Below are 25,427 nucleotides of genomic sequence, written 5' to 3' on the forward strand. Positions count from 1 at the left end.
CCTCATAAATTTGTAAGAGGTGGAACTGATCCCCCATGGTACACAAAACAGGTCCGAACGCTGTTGCAGAGGCAACGGAAAGGCATGCGAAGTTCAGAAGAACGCGAAATCCCGAAGATTTGCTAAAATTTACAGACGCGCGAAATTTGGCACGGACTTCAATGCGAGATGCCTTTAATAGGTTCCACAACGAAACATTGTTTCGAAATTTGGTAGAAAATCCGAAGAAATTCTGGTCGTATGTAAAGTACACAAGCGGCAAGACGCAGTCAATACCTTCGCTGCGCAGTGCCGATGGTACTGTTACCGACGACTGTGCCGCTAAAGCAGTTATTGGACGCAGTTTTCCGAAATTCCTTCACCAGGGAAGACGAATGGAATATTCCAGAATTTGAAACACGAACAGCTGCCAGCATGAGTTTCTTAGAAGTAGATACCTTAGGGATTGCGAAGCAACTCAAATCGCTTGATACGGGCAAGTCTTCAGGTCCAGATTGTATACCGATAAGGTTCCTTTCAGATTACGCTGATACAATAGCTCCCTACTTAGCAATCATATACAACCGCTCGCTCACCGATAGATCTGTACCTACAGACTGGAAAATTGCGCAGGTCGCACCAGTGTTTAAGAAGGGTAGTAGGAGTAATCCATCGATCTACAGACCTATATCATTGACGTCGGTTTGCAGTAGGATTTTGGAGCATATACTGTATTCAAACATTATGAATCACCTCGAAGGGAACGATCTAATGATACGTAATCAGCAAGGTGTCAGAAAACATCGTTCTTGTGCAACGCAGCTAGCTCTTTATTCGCACGAAGTAATGGCCGCTATCGACAGGGGATCTCAAGTTTATTCCGTATTTCTAGATTTCCGGAAAGCTTTTGACACCGTTCCTCACAAGCGACTTCTAATGAAGCTGCGGGCCTACGGGGTATCGTCTCAGTTATGCGACTGGATTCGTGATTTCCTGTCAGGAAGGTCGCTGTTCGTAGTAATAGACGGCAAATCATCGAGTAAAATTGAAGTGATATCAGGTGTTCCCCAGGGGAGCGTGCTGGGACCTCTGATGTTCCTGATCTACACTCCTGGAAATGGAAAAAAGAACACATTGACACCGGTGTGTCAGACCCACCATACTTGCTCCGGACACTGCGAGAGGGCTGTACGAGCAATGATCACACGCACGGCACAGCGGACACACCAGGAACCACGGTGTTGGCCGTCGAATGGCGCTAGCTGCGCAGCATTTGTGCACCGCCGCCGTCAGTGTCAGCCAGTTTGCCGTGGCATACGGAGCTCCATCGCTGTCTTTAACACTGGTAGCATGCCGCGACAGCGTGGACGTGAACCGTATGTGCAGTTGACGGACTTTGAGCGAGGGCGTATAGTGGGCATGCGGGAGGCCGGGTGGACGTACCGCCGAATTGCTCAACACGTGGGGCGTGAGGTCTCCACAGTACATCGATGTTTTCGCCAGTGGTCGGCGGAAGGTGCACGTGCCCGTCGACCTGGGACCGGACCGCAGCGACGCACGGATGCACGCCAAGACCGTAGGATCCTACGCAGTGCCGTAGGGGACCGCACCGCCACTTCCCAGCAAATTAGGAACACTGTTGCTCCTGGGGTATCGGCGAGGACCATTCGCAACCGTCTCCATGAAGCTGGGCTACGGTCCCGCACACCGTTAGGCCGTCTTCCGCTCACGCCCCAACATCGTGCAGCCCGCCTCCAGTGGTGTCGCGACAGGCGTGAATGGAGGGACGAATGGAGACGTGTCGTCTTCAGCGATGAGAGTCGCTTCTGCCTTGGTGCCAATGATGGTCGCATGCGTGTTTGGCGCCGTGCAGGTGAGCGCCACAATCAGGACTGCATACGACCGAGGCACACAGGGCCAACACCCGGCATCATGGTGTTGGGAGCGATCTCCTACACTGACCGTACACCACTGGTGATCGTCGAGGGGACACTGAATAGTGCACGGTACATCCAAACCGTCATCGAACCCATCGTTCTACCATTCCTAGACCGGCAAGGGAACTTGCTGTTCCGACAGGACAATGCACGTCCGCATGTATCCCGTGCCACCCAACGTGCTCTGGAAGGTGTAAGTCAACTACCCTGGCCAGCAAGATCTCCGGATCTGTCCCCCATTGAGCATGTTTGGGACTGGATGAAGCGTCGTCTCACGCGGTCTGCACGTCCAGCACGAACGCTGGTCCAACTGAGGCGCCAGGTGGAAATGCCATGGCAAGCCGTTCCACAGGACTACATCCAGCATCTCTACGATCGTCTCCATGGGAGAATAGCAGCCTGCATTGCTGCGAAAGGTGGATATACACTGTATTAGTGCCGACATTGTGCATGCTCTGTTGCCTGTGTCTATGTGCCTGTGGTTCTGTCAGTGTGATCATGTGATGTATCTGACCCCAGGAATGTGTCAATAAAGTTTCCCCTTCCTGGGACAATGAATTCACGGTGTTCTTATTTCAATTTCCAGGAGTGTATATAAATGACCTGGGTGAAAATCTGAGCAGTTCTCTTAGGTTGTTCGCAGATGATGATGTAATTTACCGTCTAGTAAGGTCATCCGAAGACCAGTATCAGTTGCAAAGCGATTTAGAAAAGATTGCTGTATGGTGTGGCAGGTGGCAGATGACGCTAAATAACGAAAAGTGTGAGGTGATCCACATGAGTTCCAAAATAAATCCGTTGGAATTCGACTATTCGATAAATAGTACAATTCTCAAGGCTGTCAATTCAACTAAGTATCTGGATGTTAAAATTACGAACAACTTCAGTTGGAAAGACCACACAGAAAATATTGTGGGAAAGGCGAGCCAAAGGTTGCGTTTCATTGGCAGGACACTTAGAAGATGCAACAAGTCCACTAAAGAGACAGCTTACACTACACTCGTTCGTCCTCTGTTAGAATATTGCTGCGCGGTGTGGGATCCTTACCAGGTGGGATTGACGGAGGACATCGAAAGGGTGCAAAAAAGGGCAGCTCGTTTTGTATTATCACGTGATAGGGGAGAGAGTGTGGCAGATATGATACGCGAGTTGGGATGGAAGTCATTAAAGAAAAGACGTTTTTCGTCGCGGCGAGATCTATTTACGAAATTTCACTTTCTCTTCCGAATGCGAAAATATTTTGTTGAGCCCAGCCTACATAGGTAGGAATGATCATCAAAATAAAATAAGAGAAATCAGAGCTCGAACAGAAAGGTTTACGTGTTCGTTTTTCCCGCGCGCTGTACGGGAGTGGAATGGTAGAGAGATAGTATGATTGTGGTTCGATGAAACCTCTGCCAAGCACTTAAATGTGAATTGCAGAGTAATCATATAGATGTAGATGTAGATGAAAACGTCTGGTCAATGGTGGCCGAGCAACTGGCTCGTCACAATTCGCCAGTAACTACACTTGATGAACTGTGGTATTGTGTTGAAGCTGCATGAGCAGCTGGATCTGTAGACTCCATCCAAGCTCTGTTTGACTCAATGCCCAGGCGTATCAAGGCCGATATTACGGCCAGTGGCGATTGTTCTGGGTACTAATTTCTCAGGATCTATGTACCCAAACTGCGTGAAAATGTAATCACATGTCAGTTCTAGTATAATATATTTGTCCAACGAAATCCGTTTATCATCTGCATTTCTTCTTGGTGTAGCAATTTTAATGGCCAACTTTGCTTCCGCCGTTTTGCAATAGATGGCAGTAGCGGCAAGTGAGGTTCAGGTGGTTGGTGATAGGTGTAATACAATAAGCTTAGGCATCTGTAAACATAATGCTTTAAAATATTAGTCGATTTGTGATTGCATCATAAGGTTATTCTCGATTAAGTACGTCAACTTACGTACCCATTTCTCGCCATTTGCGGCAAGTTTTAATTTTGTGCTTTAACATGAAGAAATATGCGGCTGTGGCTTTTAAAATGTTAGGTAAGACGAATGGTGAGGGAACTATTAGTGGAAGAACGTGCAGAGAATGTTTTCAACGCCTTAAGAAAGGTGATTTTGGTGTCGAAGACCGGCATGGCGGTGGAACTCAGAACATTTTCCGCAGCTACTGAAACAGACGAAGACAGTCACAGGACATCATTATCGAAAGCAGTTGATGCGTTCGAGCGCAGCACTGAAACACGAACTGTCGCAATACGGCGATAGACCCGTAAAGGTAATTTTGCAGCAGGTCAGTGCTCGACCCCACGTCGCAAAACCCGTCAAAGTATACACGGAAACCTCGAAATGAGAAGTCCTGTCCCTCCCGCCGTATTCTCCATACGTTGCTGACTACTACCTTTTCCGATCGGAGACATACAGTCCGGCTGACCAGCTCTTCCGATCATATGAAGAAGTGCAAAATTGAACCGATTCATGGATCCCCACAAAAGAAGCCCAGTTCTTCCCCGATGGTACTCGTATGCTAACCGAACGATGGGAAAATGTAGTGGCCAGCGATGGGCAATACTATGAATGAATTTTTTTCTAAGTTTTTCACAGCAAAGCCCCCAACTTCGAGAAAAAACGGCGGAGGCAAAGTTGTAGAGCTAATATATACATCTGGTTTTACTATGTTTGCTATTGAGGTCATTGTAAGAGTGTGTATGTCTGTCCTGTATACCAATAAAAGCAGGAACAGGAGCGGAGAAATGGTTTTCGTAGACCATGTGCCCTATATGGACCATTGTACAGTGGCTTTGGGACCCCAGTTGCAACTATAGACGGGGGACTGAGAGTTCGCGCCGCACTGACCTCTGAGATTCGTCCATTAGATAAGGTTAGATCCACCAGGCGGGTCAGGTGGCCAAAGTGGTGAGCCTGCAGTTTCAGGATTCCGACGCCCTCGACGATCATTGTTTCAAGATACGAGGCGTCAGCGTCGACCAGCTCGGGCAGGCCTGACCCAGGGCACCACAGCTGGACGTCCGTGCTCGAGCACCTGCAGTCCACAGGACACTTCGCCCACTCCAGTGGACGGGCTTTCCCCATCCAGAACTGCGCCGGTGGACAGGCTGCAGGTGGCGTGAAACCTCCTGCACAGCCACTGCTCGCCAAGACACCCAACAGCATTATGGCCACCGCCAGTGTCAGGGATATCGGCAGTGCTGGCGGCGACTGCACGACGTACCTCGGGGAGTTCCTGCACATAGTAACAACAGGTCGCCTTACGTTCGAGTCAGTTGTTTCGTAGGTCATCGTGAGCGCAGAGGAAGGACTGTGTCAATGGTTTCCTGGTATGACTGGTGAGGCAATGTAACGTAAATACTGAAATATCGTAGCTGGTCGACATTAAGAAGAGGAAGCCGTTTGTTTTGCACGAAGCTATTGGAAATATTCCGAGAACAGACCTGCATATCTGAGGCTACAATTATTCTACAGACCGCTACGGATCGAACTTGTACTGTTCGAGAAGAAAAGAAATTAGACTAACAACAAACACAGATGCAACAAGAAATTATTTTTCTCGCGTTCCATCTGCGACTGTAATGAGATAAGACTTTAATAAAGTATATTTTAAACTGATTCAGTGCAGATATACGAGTGCAAGTGAAACTGTCAATGTATTTCGCACATCGTTACATGCGGCAATTATTCTCAGCCGGCCAGGGTGGCCGAGCGGTTCTAGGCGCTACAGTCCGGAACCGCGCGACAACTACGGCATGGATGTGTGTGGTGTCCTTAGGTTAGTTAGGTTTAAGTAGTTCTAAGTTCTAGGGGACTGATGACCTTAGAAGTTAAGTCCCATAGTGCTCAGAGCCATTTGAACCATTAGAATTATTCTCAAAATAAAATGCTCAATTGCCTGCTAGGTCGTAATTTTGTGTACACAGTCACAAATAATTCTAAGTGTGTTAAGTAGTTACGCTGACACTTATGTTTTCTTGCTAGAACGCTTCCCTACTTGTCCTTCCGAAAGCTACGTGGCATAGCTCGCGCAGGATACGGTGGGCGATGCGCTGTGGCCAGTTTTCGTACAGAGCACTGGGAGAGTTCATTCGTTTGCTTGGAAAGGGAGGCCGGTAAGCGTTTTCCACCTTTCGGCCGGTCAGCGATGGCAGAATCGAGGCGCGGACACTGTAATCTTGCTCAAAAGGTTTCTACAGAAACTATTCGCTAAACAAATTCATTTTCTTGCTTTACTTGTAGCTTTATATGTCAGGTTCATGATGATGCGCCCCTCATTTCGTTAATGATCATAGTTATTGTGATATTTACATTAAATGTCCGCCTGCTTAGCTGGATGGTAAAGTGTTTGCCTCCCATACAGTGGGGCCCGGGTTTGATTCCCTGCCGCATTGGAGATTTTCTCCGCTCTTGGACTGGGTGTTGTGTTGATCTCATCATCAGTTCATCATCATCACTGGGACGCGAGTCGCCCAATGTAGCGTCGACTGAAATAAGACTCGCACTCGTCGGCCGAACTTCCCCACCTACATCTACATGTATACTGCGCAGTCTACCATACGGTGCGTGGCGGAGGGTACCTCGTACCACAACTAGCGTCTTTTCTCCCTGTTCCACTCCCAAACAGAACGAGGGAAAAATGACTGCCTATATGCCTCTGTACGAGCCCTAATCTCTCTTATATTATCTTTGTGGTCTTTCCGTGAAATATAAGTTGGCGGCAATAAAATTGTACTCCATTCAGCCTCAAATGCTGGTTCTCTAAATTTCCTCAGTTGCGATTCACGAAAAGAACGCTTCCTTTCCTCCAGAGACTCCCAACCGAGTTCCTGAAGCATTTCCGTAACACTCGCGTGATCATCAAACCTACCAGTAACGAATCTAGCAGCCCGCCTCTGAATTGCTTCTATGTCCTCCCTCAATCCGACCTGATAGGGATCCCAAACGCTCGAGCAGTACTCAAGAATAGGTCGTATTAGTGTTTTATAAGCGGTCTCCTTCACAGATGAACCACATCTTCCCAAAATTCTACCAATGAACCGAAGACGACTATCCGCGTTCCCCACAACTGCCATTACGTGCTTGTCCCACTTCATATCGCTCTGCAAAGTTACGCCCAAATGGAGTATTCAAACATTACGGGGTTCTTTTTCCTATTCATCTGCATTAATTTACATTTATCTATATTTAGAGTTAGCTGCCATTCTTTCACCAATCACAAATCCTGTCCAAGTCATCATGTATCCTCCTACAGTCACTCAACGACGACACCTTCCCGTACACCACAGCATCATCAGCAAACAGCCGCACGTTGCTGTCAACCCTATCCAAAAGATCATTTATGTAGATGGAAAACAACAGCGGACCTATCACACTTCCCTGGGGCACTCCAGATGATACCCTCACCTCCGATGAACACTTCACCATCGAGGACAACGTACCCCAGATTTGCCTCGCGCCCAGCAATGCCATACGATCATTTCATTTTTTTACATTAAAAGTAAGACACTGCATGAAATTCGGAAAAGTGTGCAATGAAAAATACACGTCGCTATGATTTTGCGTTTGGTGCATATTGCATAATATGTCTTTGCACGTGAAATTTAGCTAACATACTGAATTTTTCTTTAGACGTGCATAGAGGTATCTATATGCTACCAATCTTGAGAAAACTAATCTGATGTTGGACAATCATTTGCGATAACGCCGCGCCAGCGATAAAAACAGAGTGAAATATCCACAACATTCCTCATATTTCATAAACCGTTTCAGATATCGAAACGAGATTTTGGAAAATGCTAAGGGGAGAGAATTTTACCATATCGTTATTATGTAAAACTTCATTATCTTCCATGCTATTCCAATAACTAGAGACTTGCTCGGTGAAAGAACATAATTTTTAAAGGTCATTGATAGCTGGCGAAATGGGAAATGCAAAGGTTTTTGGAACAACATATGTGAAGTCATTACACGTTTTCTTGTACCAAGGATGTGCTTTTTCATAGGCTACTGACGTTATTTTTCCTCAGTTCCTCACTTAATAAACCACTGTTTCATAATTTTCTCGCAATTGTGTCTGCACAACATGTTAGTGAGGTGAGAGCATAAACTCCGCTGTGGTTTGCCAAAAGAAGCAAATTTTGACACGGCAACCAGAGAAATGTGTAGGTTTTACTCAAAATTCGCCACTCATGACGCTTCTCTGAAAGTTACAATTGATTAACAAGCTAGGCGAAAACAAATTGCTTCGTTTTCAGCGGAATTCTTTTTAGATACATACGAAAGCAGAGGTGACAGATCTTTTTGAATAGTCACCATGCAAGTGTGGACATGGAGGGGCCCCACTTAAAATTTACCAAAAATGTGAGTGTAGGCTCCAGTTTAGAACAGCACTTCCCCTCCAGCACTCTGAACGACCCCCCACCACCAGCACTGCTGCTCCAGCCACGCTTCCCCAGCCGACTGCACATCTAGCGGCCGAGGTGTTTTGCGCCCACAATATTCGCTCTCCAACCCCTTCCCCCTACCCCTTCCCACAGCACCTCCTGCAATCAGTTAACGCTTTATGCAGGAGGACTGACACACAATTTTAATACACAGGGTGGTCGTAAACTCCTCTTACAGACTTCTAGGACATGTAGAGGGTAGTGAGTACAGAACATTTTGAAATGGAACCCATGCCCGGAATTGTATCGTTTCCGTTCTACGACAGTGTCAATTCAGATGTGTGCCTCGTCAACATCTGCTTACGGCAAGAGAAACATCTCAGGGTTCCCTGTCCTGGTATGCAACACGGTAGACACGTGTACTACGTCAAACGATCCCCGGATGTCATCTGTTGTCCGCTTTGCTGTGAGACCGAGTCAGTACCTGTGCATCACCGATAGAGAAAACATGGTGCAGTACAAGTTTGCGAAACACTCAGACGTGCTCCTTGTGTATGGCGAAGCTGGAGGTAACGGAAGAGCTGCTAGTCGGCTGTATCACGAACGTTTCCCACACCGTCACACTCTGTCGCACAAACTGTTTGCCCAAGTTACACAGCGGCTATGAGAATCGGGTACCTTCACCGTCAGGAGGCAGGGCTGTGGTGCTCCACGGCGACGCCGCACTCCCGAATTTGAAGACGGTGAACTGCGTTGCATTGAAGATAGCCCGTCAACAAGTTCGCGAATAATTACGCGTGCAATGGCTCACAGTACCGTCTAGGACGTCCTGCATGAGCAACAATTACTTCCGTACCACTTACAAAGTGGGTCCAGCAGACTTTCCACAACGCATCGCCTTCCACTCATGGTTCCTGCCCCTGTTTTCACGTCGAGTCCTCTTCACGGATGAATGTAGGTTCACAAGAGATTGTGTTCTGAATGCTCGAAATAGCCTTGTCTGGGGGGACGAAAACCCTCTTGCCACGCATGGTTCAAATGGCGCTAAGCACTATGAGACTTAACATCTGAGGTCATCAGTCCCCTAGAATTAGTACTTAAACCTAACTAACCTAAGGACATCACACACATCCGTGCCCGAGGCAGGATTCGAACCTGCGACCGTAGCAGCAGCGCGGTTCCGGACTGAAGCGACTAGAACCGCTCGGTCACAGCGGCTGGCTTGCCACGCATGTTCAGGAATTTCAAGACAGGTTCGGGATTAACATGTGGGCAGGTATTCTGGACAGTCATGTGATTGGACCATATCTCCTTCCATCGAAGCTCACGGGCCCCGCATACTTAAGTCTTCCTACGACACGTAATGGACCCGTTCTTGGAAGCTGTGTCCGTCAGTAAATGTGGTTACCACCTCACTTTTCACTAGCTGTCCGGAGACATCTCAACAGACCGTATGGTGAGAGATGGATAGGCCGTGGTGGTACAACCGCTTGTCCGCCACGATCGCCGGATTTAACCCCTATGGACTACCTCTTGTGGGGTCGTATGAAGAGCCTAATTTATGAGACACCTGTAGAGACAGAGGAAGATCTGCTGGCACGAGTTCTGGCCGCTGCACAAGACATTGAAGAGACACCAGGTGGGATGGAGAGAGTGTACCAGAACATGCTTCGGAGGTACAATGTGTGTAACAACGTTGGTGGTCGCCACATCGAGCCGCTGTTGCAATGCATCGGTACGTAGCGGCTAGTGCCGTAGATGCTGGGTTCTTGTTGTTGTCGACTAATGGAAACCATAAGGTGTAATTTGTAATGTAAATGCGTAAGTAATAACGGAACGAGTCAGTATTGTTTTCAAATGGATTGCAGCAATTTTACTGGGTCACGCCTAAGTACATTCCTCACGTGGCTGCGGATGAGATAATCATCTGCTTTGAAACTGTCGTAGAACGGAAACGATACGATTCCGGCCTTCGGTTCCTGTTCAAAATGTTATGCAATCACTACCCTCTACATGTCCTACAAGTTTGTAACGGGAATTTCCAACCACCCTGTATGTGCCGTACTTCTGCCTTTGTCGTCTGAGAGGGCATAGTTTGACACAGCTTTGGAAGAACTGAGATCAAACAAGGCAGGAGGAATAGATGAAATTTCTGCGGAATTTCTAAAATCATTGAGAGAAGTAGCGGCCAAAAGGTATTCAAGTTAGTGTGTAGAATCTAGGGGATTGGAGAAGTTCTGTCTCTCTAAGAATCACCGGTTATGAAGACAGTATAAGGAGGTAAAAAGCGAATTCTATCGCAGATTCAGTTTAAACAGTTCATGTATGCAAAATCATGACAAGAATAACATACAAATGGCTGGAAAAGAATAGGGATCGGTTAGATGATGATCAGTGTGAGCTTACAAAGGCGACTGGACCAGAGGGGCAGTTCTGAAGTTGCCTTAGCCAATGGAGGTATGAGTTAAAAGATCAGGCCACTGTCGTAGTATTTGTCGACACAGAAAATGCGTTCAGCAATCTAAAATGGGACAAGTGATACAAAATGTGGTGTCACCGCCAGACACCACACTTGCTAGGTGGTAGCCTTTTAAATCGGCCGCGGTCCATTAGTATACGTCGGACCCGCGTGTCGCCACTGTCAGTAATTGCAGACCGAGCGCCACCACACGGCAGGTCTAGAGAGACGTCCTGGCACTCGCCCCAGTTGTACAGCAGACTTTGCTAGCGAAGCCACACTGACAAATACGCTCTCATTTGCCGAGACGATAGTTAGCATAGCCTTCAGCTAAGTCATTCGCTACGACCTAGCAAGCCGCCATAGCTTTGATGGCCGGTTCAAATGGCTCTGAGCACTATGGGACTTAACATCTGTGGTCATCAGTCCCCTAGAACTTAGAACTACTTAAACCTAACTAACCTAAGGACATCACACACATCCATGCCCGAGGCAGGATTCGAACCTGCGACCGTAGCAGTCGCGCGGTTCCGGACTGCGCGCCTAGAACCGCTAGACCACCGCGGCCGGCATAGCTTTGATAATTAATATTTTGAAGCATTTGTCATCAAGAGCGATGTTCTACAAATGTGGATTAAAGTTAAGTATTACAGTAACTGCGTCCATTTTCTAAGTTCTCATTTCCTTTTAACTGTTCCAGACCTCACGCCAATCTGCGTGAGCTTAACGCGTGCCTTTCGGCTTCCTCTCGTTGTGACTTGGCTGTCTTGCTAAGTCACAACACAAAATACCAACAAACTTCGTTCACGAAGTGCAGGAAATTATGGTCGGTGTGAATCATGATTCGTCATGTTCTCTTCCATTATTGACCACGTGAAACGTGAAGAAAACAAGCACGAAATTGAAAAAAACACGTACATAGTATGTCTATTTTACCCATAAAGCCGTTACTTCCATTTGAATTAATGTCGATCGATATTACTAGGAACAGATCAATGGTCATCCATGAAGTTTCGGGGTTCTAGACGGATGACATCGATTTCTTGCCAAGATATTTTAGCCCACAACCATTTGGCGGAATTTAAGTTAGGGCTCTGCACTGGAGATTACTAGTTCATAAAGCTGCTTTTATACCAAAAATTGGCGCGGAGACGCATGCGCAAAGGTAACCGCTAAATGACCGACGTCTGTCATATTCGAATATTGTTCCATCTATGGAGCGCAGGCATATGCGTAATGGTTATACCGCATGTCCCCTTTCTGTAGGGATTCGGGCTCGCGGACTGAAAATTCAGATTTCATATTAATAATTGTAACTGTTGCTAGAGATGTCATTAGCCATAAAATGTTTTCTTTTTGAAAGAATTAAAGAAAATACCGGGTTACCCACCTTATCCAGTTGAAAGCTGCCATCACGATTAATGAGATATTCCGCCAAACGTATTTCCACCGATTACTTAATAATTGAGCCCCATAATGATCGAGGAATAATCCATAGAATGTCCTGTGAAAATGCAGTGCTGGGTTATGGCTGACTTAGCGGGCTGCCGGTTTGGAAGCGAAGGACGGCGGCTGCCTGTCGTTTGTGAATGTGTCAGCCGGAAAGTAGATGGATTGTTGGGGCATTCCGTTTGCCGTAGTTCCACACGTGAAGGCCTGTGCTATCAGGCGTCTAGCAGCCACCACCCACCACAAACTACAGACGTCTTTCGCACGTCGATGCACAGCGCACTTGTTTCTGTTAGAGATAGTATTGCAAAGGAGCTGAAATACCTAAAGTCTGTGTTCAAAGATAATGAATATTCTCCACGCCACATCAGTACAGCATTAAGGAGTAAAGAACGCGACCACGCAAAAGAGCAAGAGGAGAAGACCGGTGTTCCTCCCATATGTCGGCTGTATTTCATAGAAATTAGGCAGAATCTTGACGAAACATTACGTCAAAGAACTCTTCCAGTCAGGTACAAACACTTGCGCTTTTTTTCGGTTTGGTAATGGATGATTTGGAACTACGGAAGACCCGCACGCAGGGAGAGGTGGGGGGGGGGGGGGGGGAGGGGAGGGGTGGCAGTAAGCCCGTGCCTCCCATCCCCCCCACCCCCGATGTGTTTGGGCTTATACTTTCCGTTATGCAATGGAGATTTTCTAGTACCAAAATGCTTTCTTAATATTATTAATTCTTGGTTATGACTGAAAATCAAGTGAAAGGAGTTTCAGATGCAAATAAGTCGATGAAGAGGAAGATTCACAAAAGTATATGAGGCTTCAACTTATGTAAAGCAGTTTCATAACATTACTAAATCTGCATTTGTGTGAGGATTGTCGTGTAGCTGAAAATAAATCACCCAAGTACAGCTTTGAGCTAATTAGCTTTCCTTGCCTCCTTTGTCAGTGCCAAGTTCAATGTGCCAAGTGCAACATGACTGCGTCCGGGCTATTCCGAAACAGAACAGAACAGACGCTGTTCGAAAGCTTTTGTAAATAGATGTCTTTCACGTAAGAAAAAAATAGCGAATGATTTTAGCAGGAGGGCCACGTGGAGTGAAACAGAGCTATGAAAGCGAAAGTAATCCTTAAGCACCTGTCAGGTCATATCAAAGTAAGCACTTCCAGCCACATAAAAAGGTGAAGGTACTAGCTCAGAGTCTCTTAACTAGGCGTTTATCATCGATAAAGTTGTAAGGCAGCTTTCGACCTTGTTAGCTACTGGAAGTAAATCTTCAGTTTGTTCGGTATAACGTGTGTGTGTTGGAAAGCCACCGCATTCAATGTTTTGTTTTCTGCATCCTTACTTCAACTGTACTGTAGATAGGGAGACAGTCAACATAACGTGTCCAATCACTGGAACTACTGCAAGAAATACAAATCATGTAATTTTTTGTCAGTTCTTCAGAAGCTTGAACACTGGTTATTCATACTCACAATATCGGACAGACTTCGTATCCCCACATTCAATATAACAAAAAAATATTATTAACCCCCATGACCTTATTTCAGAGTAGTCTTTCCGCTATGTAGGCAGATTACATTATATGATAATCTTACGAGCAGAAGGCACAACCTGGATACTTCATTGGAAATAAGCCTTGGATGTCCACACATACAAGTGGTAAAGCGAACTAGTAAAATTTCAAGTGCAGCTTTATGTATTTGAAATATTTTCAAGTAGAGTAACCAATTCAGCGAGAGCAGCAAAAAATGGCTCTGAGCACTATGGGACTCAACTGCTGTGGTCATAAGTCCCCTAGAACATAGAACTACTTAAACCTAACTAACCTAAGGACAGCACACAACACCCAGCCATCACGAGGCAGAGAAAATCCCTGACCCCGCCGGGAATCGAACCCGGGAACCCGGGCGTGGGAAGCGAGAACGCTACCGCACGACCACGAGATGCGGGCAAAGCGAGAGCAGCGTCCTTTCTTGAGTCCTACAACAATAACCAAATAATAACCTAATAAACAAGCAGAAGCGAAACAGAAGGCCAGCGCAGAATGACCTGATTGGACAATTAGTCGCCTTTTAGGTATCTATGATAGAATTTTGCGACAATTTTCTTAAAGAAATGCGACCGTCGCCAATTTGACGATGTTTTTCTGGTCAGTACGAGTTTTTGGGTCAGATAGGGAAATGCAAATGGTTCAAATGACTCTGAGCACTATGGGACTTAACTAACATCCGTGCCCGAGGCAGGATTCGGACCAGCGACCGTAGCGGTCGCGCGGTTCCAGACTGTGGCGCCTAGAACCGTAGGCCACCCTGGCCGGCGGGGGAAATGCATGTGTATGTCCTGATTTTTATTTGATGTTATTCGTAATGATTTCTGTCGCTTCACTGCTTTGTGAAATACTATAAAATTGCAACCGCAACTTGCGACGTTACCTAACGGCTACAGCAGAGTGTACTTGAACTTCCAAACAGCATCCCTTGTTAGCAAATTAGTTTCGTCTTTACCTACGGTTACTTGTACTTTAGGTACTGGGGCCATGCATGGCTCTGTTTAAAAAGAATATCTCAACATAGTCACAGGGTCTGGCCGCGCACGTCTGCTTTCATCCCCAGCTACTTTGCTGCAAGTAATGACCTGTATTTGTGATCCTGCAGTCTGGGCACCGGCTAGAATTGCGAACTATAAAATAAACAGGATGTAGGTTGCACTAAGTACTAGGAGATGAAAGCCGGCCGAAGTGGCCGTGCGGTTAAAGGCGCTGCAGTCTGGAGCCGCAAGACCGCTACGGTCGCAGGTTCGAATCCTGCCTCGGGCATGGATGTTTGTGATGTCCTTAGGTTAGTTAGGTTTAACTAGTTCTAAGTTCTAGGGGACTAATGACCTCAGCAGTTGAGTCCCATAGTGCTCAGAGCCATTTGAACCATTTTTTTAGGAGATGAAGAAGCTTGCACAGGATAGAGTAGCATGGAGAGCTGCGTCAAACCAGTCTCAGGACTGAAGACCACAACAACAACAACAAAATAAACAGAGACACTGAAAAGAAATTTAGTGAATAATTTAATAACAAGGGTTCTAGTGTGTTGTTGTTATGGTCTTGAGTCCAAAGGCTGGACTGATGCAGCTCTCCATGCTACTCTATCCTGTGCAAGCTTCTTCATCTCCGAGTAACTACTGTAACCTACATCCCTCTGAATCTGCTTACTGTATTAATCTCTTGGCCTCCCTCTGCAATTTTTACACCACACACTTCTCTCCACTACTAAATTGGTGATCCCTTGATGCCTCAGAATGCGTCCTACCAACAGATCCCTTCCTTTAGTCAGGTTGTACCACAATTACTCTTCTCCCCAATTCTATTCAGTACCTTTTCATTACTTATGTGATGTACCCATTCTTCCGTAGCACCACGTTTCAAAAGCTTGTGTTTTCTTCTTGTCTAAACTGTTTATCGTCAATGTTTCACTTCCACACATGGATACTTTCCATATAAATACTTTCAGACAGGACTTCGTGAGCCTTAAATCTATACTCGATGTTAACAAATTTCTCTTCTTCAGAAATTCTTTTCTTGCTATTGCCATTCAACATTTTATATTCTCCCTCCTTCGACCATCATCAGTTACTTTGCTTCCAAAATAATAAAACACATTTACTACTTTAAATGTCTCATGTTGTTGTTGTGATCTTCAGTCCTGAGACTGGTTTGATGCAGCTCTCCATGCTACTCTATCCTGTGCAAGCTGCTTCATCTCCAAGTAACTGCTGCAACCTACATCCTTCTGAATCTGCTTAGTGTATTCATCTATTGGTCTCTCTCTACGATTTTTACCCTCCACACTGCCCTCCAATACTAAATTGGTGATCTCTTGATGCCTCAGAACATGTTCTACCAGCCGATCCCTTCTTCTAGTCAAGTTGTCCCACAAACTCCTCTTCTCCCCAGTTCTATTCAATACCTCCTCATTAGTTATGTGATCTACCCATCTAATCTTCAGCTTTTTTCTGTAGCACCACATTTCGAAAGCTTCTATTCTCTTCTTGTCTAAACTATTTATCGTCCATGTTTCACTTCCATACATGGCTACACTCCATGCAAATACTTTCAGAAACGACTTCCTGACACTTAAATATATACTCGACGTTAACAAATTTCTCTTCTTCAGAAACGCTTTCCTTGCCATTGCCAGTCTACATTTTATATCCTCTCTACTTTGACCAGTTATTTTGCTCCCCAAATAGCAAAACTCCTTTACCACTTTAAGTGTCTCATTTCCTAATCTAATACCCTCAGCATCGCCCGACTTAATTCGACTACATTCCATTATCCTCGTTTTGCTTTTGTTGATGTTCATCTTATATCCTTCTTTCAAGACACTCTCCATTCCGTTCAACTGCTCTTCCAGGTCCTTTGCTGTTTCTGACATAATTGCAATGTCGTCGGCAAAGCTCGAAGTTTTCATTTCTCCTCCATGCCTTATAATTCCTACTCCAAATTTATCTTTTTTTCCTTTGCTGCTTGTTCAATATACAGATTGACTAACATCTGGGATAGGCTACAACCCTTTCTGACTCCCTTCTCAACCACCGCTTCCCTTTCGTCCCTCTCGACTCTTATAACTGCCATCTGGTTTCTGCACAAATGGTAAATATTCTTTCGCTCCCTGTGTTTTACCTCTGCCACCTTCAGAATTTGAAAGAGAGTATTCCAGTCAACAGGTGCTATAAACGTAAATTTGGCTTTCCTTAACCTATCTTCTATGAGAAGTTGTCCGGTCAGTATTGCCTCGCGCTAGTCTAACGTCTGCAATCTATGTATACGACAGAGAATTTTGGTGAATAATGTCTGTTGAAGATAGGACATCTCAAATAAAAGGGATGTTGTCCTAAGATATTCAGTTAAAATACAGACAGAAAATACCCTTCCCAAATGCAGTAAAGTTACTGTGAGAATGTTACGAGAATGGTAGCAAAATCCGCAAAATAAATTGTAATCAAACGCGTGGGAAAACTAAGACCATTTTGAAATTATAGTAGACGAATTAATCACCAGCTCAAAACAGTTCAGAATTCAAAATGATGATTTGCAAATTGTCACACGCTGTACAAAAAATAGTAACTCATGCTTTGTCTATCCTCAGTTCAGTAGTACAAGCTGAAAAAAATAGAGTCCCATACTGGGGCACATTCAGGTCCCTGATAAGTAAAAAGTCCCTTCAAAAGTTGGAGTATTGTAGCGGCCTTTCATTGCCCAGGATCAATCACCTATATGACTGAATCACGCAAGTTGCCATAGCGAGGTCTGCCTTCTCCCAGCGCATCACAGAGTGTGTCAGAATCGCTCTCTTGAGCTCTTCACTCGAAAAGTCCCAGTCTCCAGTTGACTCCCGTAGCGTTCCACTACTGTCTGGTTTTCCATTGGCTGCAGGCCATCCCCACCAAAAATACATCATTCTTAACTTCTACAGACGTGATCTGATTCAACCTGACCACTTCCTGGGCTCAACTATTATATTACAGCAATAATTACCTGTTAAAAAATATTACATCACATTCAGATCATTCACAATAATTAGAAATAGTGGACTGTTCACAAGCAAATAAGGTCGTATACTAGCGCAAGTGCACTCACGTTAAATGAGAATGAATTGTTAAATTTTGTTGAAACAGTTCTTTGTGTCTTTTTACGGATGTGTCTTGTGGCTCTCTCTCTTTCAATTGTGCTGTCTGCTAACAGATGTGATTGACCACTTTTAAATTAGCACTGCTTTTTAATGACACTTGAAATCAACATCTGAATGAAGTTACTGGCAAAATATTAAAATATTTATTAAATAAGTACACAAGTATGATAAAATATGAGGTATCATGCTCCATTCATTTGCTGTGTAACTGTGGAGTATACGATGTTCTTGCCGGACGGAGTGGCCGAGCGATTCTAGGCACTACAGTCTGGAACCGCGCGACCGCTACGGTCGCAGGTTCGAATCCTGCCTCGGGCATGGATGTGTGTGATGTCCATAGGTTAGTTGGGTTTAAGTAGTTCAAAGTTCCTGGGGGACTGATGACCTCAGAAGTTAAGTCCTATAGTGCTCAGAGCCATTTTTGAAAAATATCACCCACAGGATTCAGAAGATAAGCAAAAGACAGATAGATACGCAAAACTATAGTACAATCAGCATAACAGCTCTAGCGTCCGAAGAATGTAAAAAAAAAGAAAATTGAGGATTTGTGGAGACACAATTTCGATAATGGAGGACAAATTATGTGCGCGTAAGAATTTATTGCGTACGTAACACAGTTGTGCCAACACCTTTACACAATGATAAGAAAATTCGATTTCACTGAAGGTTGCTTCTGATCCATTAAAAACTAAGGCTTTTGAAAATAGGGTGACGTATCAGGAAGAGAAAAGATTTTCTTTTTTTAAGAATTATCGATTGGTAAGTTGAGCAACAACTAACATTGTGCATACGAAATTGCGAGGCCAGCGTTGGATTCCGGACTTTTCGGGAAACATTTACCGCTTAATACGTTTTTGGTTTGGTTTGTGACCCTAGCACCGTCTGTTACAGCAGTATTGTTGAGTATGGGATACTCGTGTTCAATCACCTACTATATTAGGGTTAGATTTGCGTAACCGTGAAGCAATATGTGACGTATGAAGGAATGGCGAAAATGTTTCGTAGTAATGTACAGAAACTAGGAGATCAGCACACCGCGCTGCGGGAGGCGAATGACAAGAGATAAGATTGCCATTGGATAGTGACACTTCTGTGTGAGATACGTCAATAAACCATTAGTGTACGGACTCGCGAACTAAAAAACTTTCCGCAAACAGCTGAGCGTTTGTGAAGATATCGAGTAGGAAACGTGTGGCTTTGATAGCGCTGATCAGCAAAGAAACAACGCATATGAAAGTGAGATAGGGCGACGGGAATGTACGTAGGAATATACAGGTGACGAGCGAACACAGTTAAACAGAAATAGCTGAAACCATGACTGCAGTGGGCACCAACGGAAAAGCACATCACACTACAGGAGACTGGGAGCTATGCCACACCCATTCCCTGAGCGGAGAAAATATCCAACCCAGCCGGGGATCGAACCCCGGCCCTTAGGATTGACATTCTATCGCGCTGACCTCTCAGCTACCGGGGGCAGACGCAGTGCTAGTGAAAAGGAGGTGCATTACTGATTTTTCAATCGAGATCCGCTCATCACTCATTAAGGCTGACCGAAGTGCCGGACACCTCTCTCCTCCGCCCCCTGGGTGCTGGGCGGGAGGGTGAGGGAAATGCAAAGCCCTGCAGTGCGTGACCTGAGGAAAAATCTTATTGTTCATCCATGTGCGCTGCCCAGCGCACGTCGGAGACGGCCAGCTAGAGCGCCGTAGCAACACCGACTCAAAGGAAGGCCTCGGCGCTTGTTCGTGGCGTCACGTCAGCTAGGCACGGCGAACGCCAGGTCTGTTGCAGGCAGAAACGCCTGGGCGTGCTTATCACTATAAATCTCTTATTTTTTGTATTGTTTTGGATTCTGCAGTTTTATTTAGATGAAAGATTTTCTTACTATCGTAAAGATACAAATGAAGATCATAGTTCTGTATTACTGAATCCTGTCGAAACAAACGTAGATCAGTATGAGAAGATGCTTTGCTCCATTGCAAGCTTCGGAAATTTTACATTCAAGTAACTATATTTACTTGATCCATTTTGTTATTGAAACTTTTTCCAACCCCCTTACAACGAACTCGTTTCTTTTATTTATTTTCTTTTGACATCGTCACTGGAAATGTGAACTAATTTACATGTGTAAATGTCCAACTGTTGCCAGTCATTAGATTACAGTCGTTCTCAACGAAAGGAATTCTAAACAGGAAGCAAAACTGCTTCACACATCGAAAATACTGCTGACCTTAAGCTTTTTTAAACATGCACACCAGAAAAGATAAATATTCCCCTCTTGCAACTGAAAGGAGAAACTTTATAAGATAAAAAAATTTTATTTGATAAAACATGTATCTCTCTTTTGCATCTTCTTCTGTCCCCCACCCCCTCCCCCAACGTGTACAATCGCAAGATATTTCATTAACATTCAGTGCTCCTCACCCCATAGTCAACCAAGATACCTAAAGGAGAGCACCGATATGTTCACAGTTTCTTGTAAAAGCAACCCAGTACAAACGTAACTTCCTCAGATTTACAAATAAGGTAAAGAAGCACGAATTCTGTTGCTGCTGGACCATGAAGTTGTTTTTCTACGTCAATCCTTAAAACAGGTGGAAAATTATGTTCAGGAGTGCACTATTTGTTAAGAAGTGTAATGAACTGCACAATTAATTGATTGCAGAAATCTCTCAGAACAATGTGTGTTGGTCAACTACGGCCAATAGTTTCACATTTTCCGGTGTCAGAGAGGGAGACACCACCATTATGAGTATGCTTGCAACAGACCTGGCGTTCGACGAACAAGCGCCGAGGACTTCCTTTGAGTTGGTGTTGGCCATAGTCGGAGACTGCAGGGACGGATGCACTTTGAGTACTTCGCACAAGAAGTCCTCACATCTTTTTTTCAGTTTCACATAAAAAAGTAGTTCTCGCCTTCCTTCCACAGCCTTCACGATATCAACACAAGCATTCTGCTGCGCGCAGTGAGGTGTGTTGCAATAGGAAAATATTGTTGGCAATACGGCAGTTATTTCTTTGTTGCCAGCCGGGGTGGCCAAGCGGTTCTAGGCTGTACAATTTGGAACCGCGCGACCGCTGCGGTCGCAGCTTCGAATCCTGCCTCGGATATGGATATGTGTGATGTCCTTAGGTTAGTTCTCTGCCTCGTGATGACTGGGTGTTGCGTGATGTCATTAAGTTAGTTAGGTTTAAGTAGTTCTAAGTTCTAGGGGACTGATGACCATAGATGTTAAGTCCCATAGTGCTCAGAGCCATTTTATCCTTAGGTTAGTTAGGTTTAAGTAGTTCTAAGTTCTAGGGGACTGATGACCTCAGAAGTTAATTCCCATAGTGCTCAGAGCCATTTTTTTATTTCTTTGTTGTTAGACGACGTGCGTAGCTCTTTTACTCCTGTTGTTATACCTGTGGTAGCTGCGCAAGTGTAGAGCACATTAGAGGAGCATATATCTTTCTCTGAGTAAACGTCCACGCTATTTTTTTTTACAAGCCCAGTATAATCGTAGTGTGTTACGGGAGCTGACGGTTACATCACACACTAAAAGTGCGGGTAAAAAAGTTCGTTGTAAGTGTAAAGTTGACCTGCTGCGTACTTCTCCTTGTCGCTCTTCATGAAAAAAGTGGCTATCTGCGGAGAAAATCGGCAAAACATGAACGAGTCGCCTAAAAGGTGAAAATAGTGTCATATGCTCTCAGGGCATACATTGTGGTGTTCGTTGTTACGTATTTAAAGTTCTGTATTTAAATATGTCTTCTTGTAAAAGCAGAGGAAAGCTGGGGAGAATCGACAAAAATTTTAAAGAGAAACCCATATGTACGTGTGTCGTCTCAAAAAATTGGAAAAATAATAGATATTTGCGGAATAATGAGGAAAAATTGGTCAGATTTTCCTGTAACTGTAAATAGTGTCGTTTGTAATTGGTGTTAGTTGTCAAACAATTAAAGCTACGTATTTTACGTGTGTTTGCTTAAAACTGATAAAACAGTAGCGAAATCCATATTTATATGCGTTATCTTCAGAAATCGGTAAACTACTCACCAAGTCTGTATTTACATATATCTTCTTGAAAAGTTGGGGGAAAAATTACAAAATAGCAAATAACTGTGCATCTTCTAAAAAATCGAGAAACACTCACCATGAAATCGTAAACAGGGCAGTATGTTGCAGAAAATAGCGTGGAGTGCCGGACATTCACATCCGAGGACTACCGTGGGAATTTTTACGCGGTTTTCACTAATACATTGCGCAACACAACGAAAAGGTAACTTTTTCGAAAGCTCACGATTATTGTTTCCCATTGCGTTGCGTAAGTTTGAAATTTCGCTGAAATGTGCGTACAGCCCTCCTCTGTAACGTTGCGGAAACGAGGCGCCCCGAAACACCGCCCTCGGGTTCAAACAGCGAGGTGTCGCGGAGAAATGACCAGAGCTCCGAGGTTCGTATGAGGTGTAAGAAGGGCCACTGATGCCACGGTGGACGTGACACGCGATGCGAAGGTCGTCGTACCTCCGCTTACGCACATTTCACCCCATCTTTTGACACCTCTGCGACGGAGGTCAGACTCGCAATTCCCAGCGTTGAAATGACGCGGTTTTACTACAGATGAGCGAGGGAAACGTTGTAGACACACCACCGCTCGGGAATGACACGAAAAGGTCTCAGGGGGGACCATTAAGGTCACCGATGAAATCACCCATTCGTTTGGGGCGCGCGTTTTTACACGCATTTGGCGGCAGAAGCGACAAAGTGATGAGCAACAACGGCGTCATTGACAGACCGCCTTTGACGCTCTGAGACATCTCGGACGATTCGATCATTCTCTGAGGACACCGTGGACCTACAACATTCTCGAACGAGATCCCACCGCTCTGGGGTGTAGCACGAACGCATTTTTTGCTTTGGTGTGCAGGGTGGAACGATTAGGGATCGTTCAAAACCACTAAACGAAATTTGAAAGTGGTACGAAACACAAGAGGGTTTTATACATTTTCAGCCCTCATGTTGCGCTCTCTCCTATGGCGCAATCACAGGGGTAAGGGGGTGGGGAGGAAACGCGACATTCACGAATGCGTGAATAAAATGGCACACTCGGACAACACCCTCAGTGCCAACTGCGCAGCTCTCTCGAGTACTTTAAAAATGTCACTGTACAGGCTGATGCTAGGTACTGGCATGACTGTCTACACTACTGGCCATTAAAATCGCTACACCAAGAAGAAATGCAGATGATAAACGGGTGTTCAGTGGACAAATATATTATACTAGAACTGACGTGTGATTACATTTTCACGCAATTTGGGTGCATAGATCCTGAGAAATTAGTACCCAGAACAACCACCTCTGACCGTAATAACGGCCTTGATACGCCTGGGCATTGAGTTGGATGGCGTGTACAGGTACAGGTACAGCTGCCCATGTAGCTTCAACACGACACCACAGTTCATCAAGAGTAGTGACTGGCGTTTTGTGACGAGCCAGTTGCTCGGCCACCATTGAACAGACGTTTTCAGTTGGTGAGAGATCGTGAGAATGTGTTGGCCCGGGCAGCAGTCGAACATTTTCTCTATCCAGAAAGGCCCGTACAGGACCTGCAACATGCGGTCGTGCATTATCCTGCTGAAATGTAGGGTTTCGCAGGGATCGAATGAAGGGTAGAGCCACGGGTCGTAACACATCTTAAATGTAACGTGCACTGTTCAAAGTGCCGTCAATGCGAACAAGAGGTGACCAAGACGTGTGGCCAATGGCAGCCCATACCATCACGCCGGGTGATGCGCCAGTATGGCGATGACGAATACACGCTTCCAATGTGTTCACCGCGATGTCGCCAAACACGGATGCGACCATCATGGTGCTGTAATCAGAACCGGGATTCATCCGAAAAAATTACATTTTGCCATTCGTGCACCCAGGTTCGTCGTTGAGTACACCATCGCAGGTCCTCCTGTCTGTGATGCAGCGTCAAGGGTAACCGCAGCCACGGTCTCCGAGCTGCTAGTCCATGCTGCTGCAAACGTCGTCGAACTGTTTGTCAAGATGGTTGTTGTCTAGCAAACGTCCCCATCTGTTGACGTAGGGATCGAGGCGCGGCTGTAAGATCCGTTACAGCAATGCAGATACGATGCCTGTCATCTCGACTGCTTTTGATACGAGGCTGTTGGGATCCAGCACGGTGTTCCGTATTACCCTCCTGAACCCACCGATTCCATATTCTGCTAACAGTCATTGGATCTCCACCAACGTGAGCAGCAATGTCGCGATACGATAAACCGCAATCGGGATAGGCTACAATCCGACCTTTATCAAAGTCGGAAACGTGATGGTACACATTGCTCCTCCTTACACGAGGCATCACAACAACGTTTCACCAGGCAACGCCGGTCAACTGCTGTTTGTGTGTGAGAAATCGGTTGGAAACTTTCCTCATGTCAGCACGTTGTAGGTGTCGCCACCGGCGCCAACCTTGTGTGAATGCTCTGAAAAGCTAATCATTTGCATACCACAGCATCTTCTTCCTGTCGGTTAAATTTTACGTCTGTAGCACGTCATCTTTGTGGTGTAGCAATTTTAATGGCCAGTAGTGTATTTGGACTGCCCTCAGATTTTACATGCTGCCAACCGGTTTTCTAGTTCAGCGCGTAGCACGGCTCAGCTGAGTGTCGAAATGGTTGCCTGTCCAGACTGTAGTGCCTAGAACCGCTCGGTCACACCGGCCGGCCGATATTTTTCCGAAAGTTTGATGGCACGCTGCCAGTCTCATATATTCTACATCCTTCCTGAATAGTCGTTTGCTTGCCTTTTTGCCTAATGATTTTTGGATCTGAATTCCTTCGGTGCTCTTTTAAATTCTGACTGATCTGGACGCCCTATGTCCTCCTTATGGACCCCAACTTCTATCATGTCGTCAGACAAGTTCTCCCCCACCCCCCCCCCCCCCCCCCACCCCCCGTAGACGCCTTCAATTTTTGACTGTTCTATGACTCAGTCCTTCCAACGATCATTTCTTCTTGGATTTCTTCATACTTTTCCTACAGCCATCTCGCCATGGTTGCCCTACACTTCCTATTTATTTCGTTCCTAAGGTGTTTATATAGCCGTTTTTCCCACCTTTCTGTGATCATTTTCGTACTACCTCCATCAGTTCGTCGATCAGCTGAGGTGCAATCACTTGATGAGACGTATGTGGGAGGGAGTAACGTGTTTGCTCACAACACTTAGAAGAAGCGATAAACAGATCACCTCTCAGTCACGCTTTTGTCAGAGTATCGCTTACCACCCGTATTTTTACGATTCACGTCTTCGATACGTGGCATTTGCATCTACCTGATTCTGACGAGTAAGGATGGCCCAAGATAACAGCCAGCACACTGACAGAGTCCCACCAACGCCCTCGACATCTCGTCGCGCTGTTCCATTAGTCAGAATGCTGTCTAGCGCTCTACCCCTCACTGGCTATGTGGAGAACTATCACAACAAGAAAAATAGCACACTGACTTTCAGGGAGAAGTTCACCAGCTGCGGATACTTACATCCAGATA

At 45.5% G+C, this 25,427-nt stretch overlaps 1 protein-coding gene across 1 annotated transcript in view; it reads right to left on the reverse strand.

The window, feature by feature from the left end:
• LOC126198774 (uncharacterized) overlaps nt 1-25,427 on the reverse strand; it is an 81,907-nt gene that overhangs the window by 40,197 nt on the left and 16,283 nt on the right. Inside the window, exon 2 of the mRNA XM_049935334.1 lies at nt 4,758-5,145. Within this exon, the coding sequence (XP_049791291.1) occupies nt 4,758-5,145 (388 nt within the window). The remainder of the gene's footprint in view (nt 1-4,757; nt 5,146-25,427) is intronic.

Source organism: Schistocerca nitens, chromosome 8 (genome assembly GCF_023898315.1).
Source record: "Schistocerca nitens isolate TAMUIC-IGC-003100 chromosome 8, iqSchNite1.1, whole genome shotgun sequence".
In the NCBI taxonomy this organism is placed as follows: domain Eukaryota; kingdom Metazoa; phylum Arthropoda; class Insecta; order Orthoptera; family Acrididae; genus Schistocerca; species Schistocerca nitens.